The 8548-nt window shown below is 47.8% G+C and overlaps 1 protein-coding gene and 1 non-coding gene across 2 annotated transcripts; both read left to right on the top strand.

The window, feature by feature from the left end:
- The first annotated feature begins 2932 nt into the window (after positions 1 to 2932).
- LOC109749323 (uncharacterized) lies at positions 2933 to 3601 on the top strand. Its single transcript, XM_020308286.4, has one exon. It carries the CDS (start codon positions 3042 to 3044, stop codon positions 3408 to 3410), a length of 369 nt encoding a protein of 122 aa, XP_020163875.1. The 5' UTR covers positions 2933 to 3041; the 3' UTR covers positions 3411 to 3601.
- A 4229-nt stretch (positions 3602 to 7830) lies between these two features.
- On the top strand, positions 7831 to 8026 carry LOC120963733 (U2 spliceosomal RNA). Its single transcript, XR_005755481.1, has one exon. It is a non-coding gene; the product is annotated as a U2 spliceosomal RNA (small nuclear RNA).
- Positions 8027 to 8548: the final 522 nt, after the last annotated feature.

The raw sequence follows: 8548 nt of genomic DNA, 5'->3' as shown, positions 1-8548 counted from the left end.
CCCAACGCGTAAGAGGGGTTGTCAATCCCTCCTCGGTATTGAGATAGATTAAATTGTATGAGATTTCATAAATATAGATCTAACTAAAACACAAAATAAAATAAAAAGTGCAGCAAGGTATTTTTTTGTTTTAATATGATAGGAAATAGACCCGGGGGGCGTAGTTTTCACTAGAGGCTTCTCTCGGGAAAATAGCATACGGTGAGTAAACAAATTACTGTTGGGCAATTAATAGAAAAGCGAATAATCATGACGATATCCAAGGCAATGATCATCTATATAGGCATCACGTCCAAGATTAGTAGACCGATCCTGCCTGCATCTACTATTATTACTCCACACATCGACCGCTATCCAGCATGCATCTAGTGTATTAAGTTCATAGAAAAACGGAGTAATGCAATAAGAATGATGACATGATGTAGACAAGATCTATTCATGTAGGAATAAACTCCATCTTTTTATCCTTAATAGCAACCATACATGCATGTCATGTCTCTTTCTGTCACTGAGATTGAGCACCGCGAGATCGAACCATCACAAAGCACCTCTTCCCATGGCAAGAAAAATCAATCTAGTTGGTCAAACCAAATCAAAATTTCGGAGAAGAAATACAAGGCTATAACAATCATGCATAAAAGAGTTCAGCAAAGACTCAAATAATATTCATGGATAGAACTGATCATAAACCCACAATTCATCGGATCCCAACAAACACATCACAAAAAGGAGTTACATCAAATAGATTTCCAAGAACATCGAGGAGAATATTGTATTGAAGATCAAAATGAGAGAAGAAGCCATCTAGCTACTAGCTACGGACCCGTATGTTTGTGGTAAACTACTCACACATTATCAGAGGGGCAACAAGGATGATGAAGAACCCCTCCATGATCGTTGCCCCCTTCGACAAAGTGCCAGAAAAGGCCTCTAGATTGGATCTCGGAGTTCTGGAACTTGCAGCGGCTGGAACTGTGTTTCGTCGACTCCGCTGGGGGTTTTAGAGTATTTATAGAGGTGGAGTCGGTGGAGAAGCTTCCCGTGGGCTCCACTACCCACCAGCGCGCGCCTGGGACCTCCGGTGCGCCCTGGTGCCTAGTGGGCCCCACGGGTCTCCTCTCGTGTGCTCCTTTTGCTCCCTGGGTGTTTTCTGTCCAAAAAAAATCTTCAAAAAGTTTCATTGCATTTGGACTTCGTTTGGTATTGATATTCTGCAAAGTAAAAAACAAGCAGAAAACAGCAACTGATACTGGGCACTATGTCAATAGGTTACTCCCAAAAAATGATATAAATTTGCTAGTAAATGAATATAAAACATACAGGATTGATAATATAACAGCATGGAACAATTAAAAATTATAGATACGTTGGAGACGTATCATCGCTGTACTCTGGTCCTCCCTTTCCCCCACGTTGCAATGTCACTCGAGGCCATCCACCATCTCTCTCGTTTTCCCTCTCCTCAAGTTTGCTTTGGGGCGCTGTTGGAGCTCGCGACACAGGGAGGTTGCAGGAGTTCACGAGCCTCGTCGAGGCAGTGACCGATGTTGTTGGGGTGCTCGCAAGAGAGTCAGGTAAGAAGGGGAACGGTCGGAGGTCGTTGTGCCCATCGAATTTGGCCGGACAACGGACGGGCAAAAGTGACGAAAACTATGGCGAGTTGTTGTCTTGGAGTGGTTTTCGCCCAATTAATCACGCGCGGAGGATGGGGCCAGTGCGTGGGATCATGTGGACATGAACCGCGAGGTGTGTGGCGACCGTTGGCCAAGAGGCCGCTCGGTGATGGCCATAGTGGGGCTCTTTTCGTGTGTGGGAGAAATAAAATATAGTGAAAAAGAGAGAGAAGGTGGCGGCCAGCTCGGCGGAGGCCATGGCGGGGCTCTTAAGAAGGATGTAAGCGAGCTCGGGGTCAAGGCAGCAAGACGGCGAGGAATTTGAGCGCGGACGGAGGCGGACGAACTTGGGGCAGCTGAGGGAGTCCGGGCTTACGGGCATCATTGAGAGAGCGTCCCTCCTTAGTTCATTCAGGTACTCGATAGATTGGGACTTGGCACACACCCTAGACATGGTCGCGGTTGTCAAGGAGGACTCGGACCACACCTTCGAATGAGGGTGGTCGGCGGCAGAAGCTCGGGGGCGCGCTCGAGGCGACGACGGCTATGCTGGGTGGAGGAGGACAACTTTTTTTGATGCCCTATTTTACATTATTTGCTGCAGTATAAAATTGTTGATGCCCTAAAACCGTCCCTCTCCTGCCCTACACCTTTATTTTAACGAGGCATCTGTCGTTACTTCGTAAAATCTAAGGATGCTATGCTGGCTCAGTCTTTCGAAGATGCTCATAGGTGTAGAGTATGCGTGCATGTGTTTATAGGATGAGTGTATGCTTCATTGTGTGAGCGACTTTAATTGTATCGTGTTAAAAAAAATAAAGCCGTGTTATCCGCCCCGCGTGCTCGGGCGCACGCGATGGCGATGCAACGCGCAACGGGGGCACGTCATGATCGTCACAACCCACAGCCACGCGCTCGGCATCGTCGTGCACTCGTGCCCGTGTGTCCGTGATGAACAGACCACCACTCCGTCCCAGTGCAAAACACCGCGTGTCTCTACAGCCTACACGTCTCGACAACTACTTTTTTTTAGGATCATCTCGGCAACTACTTGACGAGTTATTTTGGTGAGCTCTCCAGCCGGCGGAGCCAAGCCAGAGACGAAATCGATGGAAAGGGGGGAAAAGAAGAAGGATACAAAAACATGGACGAGTGGCGGACAGAGGGAGCTGGTCCAGGACGCGGCCCCCCGCCTGTCCCTTTCCACCACCCCCTGTCCTGCGCTGCCCGGCCCGGTCCAACGGCTACCCCGAGACAGCCAGCTCCAGCCTCCAACGGCTCGACCCGCCCACGATCCCGTCTCCTAGTATAAACCACCTCGCCGCGCCCTCCCCAGCGAACCCACTCCCACGCCCAAACCCAACGCGTCCAAAGCAGCAGAGGAGTCCAAGAACCGGAGCACCGAGGAAAGGAAGCACCATCTCCTCCATGGCCGGCTGCTGCGTCTTCCTCCGGCGGCCGTCGACCTCCTCCGCCTACCGCCTCGGGTACCACTCCCTCGACGGCGACCACGAGGCCGGCCCGCCCCCGGCCCCGGCGTCGGTGACGGTGGTGGTCGGGAAGGAGCGGCGGGTGTTCGCGGTGGACCAGCTGGTGCTCGACACCTACCCGTTCCGGGTGCTCCTGGAGACGGCGGCCAGGAAGGAGGAGCGCAGGGGCAAGGCCCTCTTCGTGGACGTCGACGCCATCCTCTTCGAGCACATCCTCTGGCTCGCCGGCTGCCACGACCGCTCCGCCGTCTCCCTCCTCCAGCCCGACCTCAAGGACATCATCGACTTCTACTCCCAGGACGCCTGAAGACCATCATCTCATCACGTTCTTTGTTCTTCAGTCTACCCATTCTTTTATTTTTCTTCTTCTTCTTCTTCTTTGTGATGCTAGTGTGCATAGTGATCGATGAATCAGATCATCTGTCACAGGTTACGACAGTGAGATGAAAAACACTATAGTAAATTATAGAAAAAATAAATCTCTTCGTCGCTACTGAATCTCGATGCATTGCAGCTGTCTTCCTCGTTGCTGGCACGCACGTCCTTCTTCTGAACATTGTGATCTCCTGTGCCTTTTCCATCACCTCCAACACGTCTGCATGTCACAACGCGCTTACTTGTACTGCTCACTTTCACTCGGTCCGGCAAGAACATGTCAATTGTGAGCTTGCCCGGAAGCCGGGCCATGATATACAGTATATTACTGTCTGAAGTCTGAAAAAATGATGACTACAACACGTCGAACAGCTTGACCACTTCGTTGCCATGATCTTGGCGATGGAACCATCGTCGCGTACTGGCGTTGTCGACCACGGGACAGCGACATGCCGAGTTTTATAAACCCAACACAATTGGTGGTGGTGGGTGCCTAACGAGACAAAACAAAATGCAGCGCTACTTCCAGGCAAGAACATACGTTGGTGTCAGTGTCGGAGCCAGGAATTTGCTCCTTGGTATTCTTTTCTTTTTGAAAAAAAGCATGTTTTTGGTCTCTCAAGTTTTCAAAAGCATAGACTTGGTCCCTTAAGATTTTTCGATAGGCATTTGGTCCTTCAAGTCTCAAAACCAAATAAGTTTGATCCGAAACGAGATTTTTGAGCACGTTGACCGCGTTTGACCTGGTTGACCAGGTTTGACCAGTGAAAAATAAATTCAAAAAAATAGCGAACACTTTCAAAAATATCTGAAATTTTGTAACAACCAAGATGCTTGGGTGCACTCGGTGCGGGTAATTTTTGTGGTCAAATAATATCCGAGGAGCTCTCAAAACATATTTTATTTTTTTAGCCAAAATTTGTTTTTTTTGCCACGAGCTCCTCGAATGTCGAAACACCACATAAATTTTCACGCACCTAGCGCACCCAAGCATCTTGGTTGCCACCAATTTTCAGTTTTTTTTGCTATTTTTTGAATGTACAGTTCATCGGTCAAACCAGGTCAACGTGGGTCAAAATCTGGTTTTGGATAGAACTTATCTGGTTTTGAGACTTGAAGGACCAAATGGCTACCAAAAAATTTTAAGGGATCAAGTTTATACTTTTTGAGGAATTTCAGGGACAAAAACATACTTTCCTCTTTCTTTTTTGCAATGCAATGTAAATACATACTAGAGACAAGAAATGTATAGTAAGCTAGCAACGTCAATGAGTCAAACGACCATATATCGATGATAGTAGCAAAATATCAGTGTGGCAATATCTCTAACAATTAAGAGAGTTTACAAAACAACAAAAGAAATTCCAATATAACTCTATGGTCCCTTTTTGTAATAGATTGATGACATCCTCATATTTTACTTGCTTGAAGAATTCTCTCTCGGCAAAAAAAAATTTGCGGGTGGTCTCTCGGCAAATTTAACTGAGCAATTGTTCAAATAACCTTCACCCCTTTTGTTCCTCATTGATTATTCACATAAAAACTGATAGCTCACATAGATTTTTTTAAAAATTAAACATTTTATCCATTGCCACGGAAGTCTTACCAGTTCTATATTACAAGAACTTCACAAAAAAAAATCTATATTACAAGAAGACAAGATAGAAAATCAGCTTTCTTCTAGAATTTCATCAAACAAAGTAGCAATCAGTGGCAGTGGCTTGGGCAAACATCTTCGTACAGTGATTTTGTGGTAGAGGAGAATTTGCCCGTGCACGATAAAAGCAGCCAAGCGGCGAGCGTGAGCAGCCTAGAGTTGTGGAGGGCAGGGACTTGGAGGCTGGGACCGGCGCCGGACTTTCTTGCCGCCGCGCCACAGCTACCACTTGCCTGCACGTGCCGTCCGACGCAGCAGCTAGGTCGGGAGCAGGGGAGAATATGAGCTGTGCGTGCTTGTGCTGTGCTGGACCCATTGGCTGGACCTGGCTGAACGGTGGGCTTCAGTTCTACTTGTGGCTGTATATGTATATCTATTTTTTTTTTTGTTCCTAAATCTTTGGTATTCCATGGAATGCCAAGGAATACCCCTGGCTCCGCCAGTGGTTGGTGTATGTATATGCACCGGACCCTAGCTTTTTTTTTGTTATCATGCAATGATGCTTATCGTTTCATACACAAATCCAAGAGTTTATAACGAAACAGAGGACAGTTTGAAGTTGGGAAAAAAGTTTGCACTATTCTTTTTTTTTGCGGGAAAAAAGGAGATTTCATTAGCTCAAGGAGGCTTCTCGGCCTCAGATAGGTTTACAATGCAGTCTAGCCCCGATCGCAACCAGACAGCCGTGCGCGGGGTACTACGTCCATACGCGGCGAACGCGTGACTGACATTATTATGTGATCTACTAATTAGAGAAAAGAAAATCTCCCTTGAATCAGCAGCCGCTATTGTACGAATCTCCTCTACTAGCTCTCGGACTTGTGAGCGATTCACTGACCGCGCTGACAGCATCGAGACCGCTTCAGAGCAGTCCAACTCCACCAAAATGGGCATGTTGGTACAGTGCAAAGCCAGCTGCAATCCTTCTCTGCATGCTTCCAACTCCGCTTGGAGGCTATTATCACATGTGAATAGCTGCCTGCATGCTGTGAAGATGAGCTCTCCTCTATCATCTCTCAGGACCATACCACCACCCGCTGCTCCCGTTGACGTTGACTGGACAAAGCTCCCATCAGTATTAAGCTTTGTCCAGCCGGTTGGGGGCGGTAACCACTGGAGCGGTGGCTCCTCCTCTTCGCTAGCATGCTTAGGTTGGCCACTTTCATGCACAACCATTTTTCCTTTCACCATGTCTGCATGTGGGAATTGTTGAATGCATAACAAGGAATTGATATACCCATGAAGAAAACGCCTTGATGCCTCTGATGGTGGAGGAACCTTGTCATGGGTAATTTCATTGCGGACATACCATGCCCGCCACATGGTCATGAGGACCACCATGCGCGTTGTGTCTGACAGAGGGTTCAGAAGCGTGAAGAGCCACTTCGGCCCATCATTCTCTATGGTCTCCACCTTGGGGATCGGCCAGTCTTTCTCCATGGCTTGCCACAGGTCTCTGGCAAGTGGGCACCTGCACATTGCGTGAAAACCGTCCTCTCGTTCCACGCCACAAAGGGAACACATGTCAGTAAGCTCGAGGTGGCAAGAGAACTTATTAGCCCAGGTGGCCAATGAGTTGGTTACAATTCTCCATGCGAACACGCGTACCTTTGGGGGAGCAGGGCACCCCCATATGGTCTTTCAGATGGCGCGACGACCATCCGATACCCTGCTCGTAGAAGTTGCCAATGGACGCTCGCGCTCGTCCATGGCTAGGCGATAGGCGAAACGAACGGTGAAGATACCGTTCTTCTCAGGCGCCCATGCGAGGATGTCGTCGGTGACGCACGGCGATGTCCGGATGCTGCTAATCGAGTTGACGTCCGGAGGAAGGAAGTGGCGACGGAGGATGTCCATTCGCGAGTTGCCTGACTCGTCGAGGAGCTTCGCCACTCTCCTTAGTCGGTAGGTTCCTTGTTGAGTAATGGGTTGGCGCGACGGCTCAGTAGGCAGCCAACGGTCACGCCATATGCGAATGTTATGGCCCCCACCGACGCGCCACACGATGCCCTTATTCAAGAGCTCAAGGCCGTGCTAGATGCCCTGCCAAGTAGGTGAGGCGTTCCCCGAGAAGACTGTGTCCTCGAGGAGGCCCTCCGGGTAGTAGCGCGCCTTGAGCACCTGCGCACATAAACTAGCAGGATTAATGAGTAAGCACACATAAACTAGCACTATTCGACCTAGATGTTCAGCAGAGCTGCAAGAAACAGTACTTTTTACCCCGCAAAAAAAGTACTTTTTCCAGGTTGTCTGGATGAATTTCTAAAAAATAAAAAGATGTATGGATTTTATTCTTATTTTTAGAGCAATAAAGAAGTGTCAGTTTGGAAGAAAAAATAAAGAAATGTCTGTTCGGAAGAACAAGAGGCCTGTAGTTGCACTGGTTTTTCCCTTTTCGTGAGAAACCTTTTTTTTTCTTGAGACAATCTCACGAAGCCTTTAGTCGCATTTTTTTTAGACAAAAGCCTTTAGTCGCATGAGCTGCCAGCCATTGCTTACGGCAATCACCAGCCCATCTTTATTGGGCTTAATTAACTACGGCCCAAGCAAACCGACCAGAGGCTCACAAAACAACGAACGGAAACACAGAGCTGTTTTGCTGCGCAGCGCTCTTGTTTAGTCCCACCTCGCGGAGCCACAACGGAAGGAGGCAAAGACGCGCTATATAACCAGACCCAGGCCAGCCAGGAGAAGCATACCTTTCTCGGCCTTTTGGCTAAGATCAAGTGTAGTATCTGTTCTTATCAGTTTAATATCTGATATGTGGGCCATGTGTCCACAATGATATTAAATTTATTTTTTATGGGAAGGGTCCACTACAGTAGCTTGCTGCTGGGGGCTTTACGTGTCGCTCAGGCGTTGCACTGCTGCCTGGGCCCGGCGCACCCCACCAAAGCAAAGAAAGGGTTGTTTTGCAGGCTTGAAGAATGATGTCATCTTCAGAACTGAATTGCATTTTTTAAGTTTACTACTGCTCTTCGGGCGGATCACCTCTCTTCTATTGAAGTCAAATTCTCTGCTAGCTCTTCGAGCGGATCACCTCTCTTCTATTGAAGTCAAATTCCCTGCTTATCTCCGATGAAACAAAGCTTGTTTCTGCTATGAATAGCAAAGGTTTCATCAGATTCAGTACACTGGCTGGTCTCTTTAAAACTGATGAAAACTGAACTGGATTTTTGTCTTTAGACTAAAAATATTGAATCAGGTACGTAGTAGTTTCGTTTATGATTCGACTGGTCTTTGATGGATTGCTTCTGCTCTACTAGTATTCTCTAACTCAACTGTTTGGGACTTCCCTGCCTGGTTGGATATGATTGGCCTCCAGTCACACATTTCGAAATCCAGTTGGTATACGAGACAACTTTGGTCGACAATAATATACTTACTCTGTTCGCGTATTATCTTTGGTCAGA

The sequence above is a fragment of the Aegilops tauschii genome, chromosome 4 (genome assembly GCF_002575655.3).
Source record: "Aegilops tauschii subsp. strangulata cultivar AL8/78 chromosome 4, Aet v6.0, whole genome shotgun sequence".
NCBI lineage: Eukaryota > Viridiplantae > Streptophyta > Magnoliopsida > Poales > Poaceae > Aegilops > Aegilops tauschii.
Note: the sequence above shows the minus strand (reverse complement) of the source record. Positions and strands in the feature narration are given on the sequence as shown.

Bases quoted from the DNA above. Each gene is read 5' to 3' on its own strand.
- LOC109749323 (XM_020308286.4), top strand. From the start codon at position 3,042: ATGGCCGGCTGCTGCGTCTTCCTCCGGCGGCCGTCGACCTCCTCCGCC.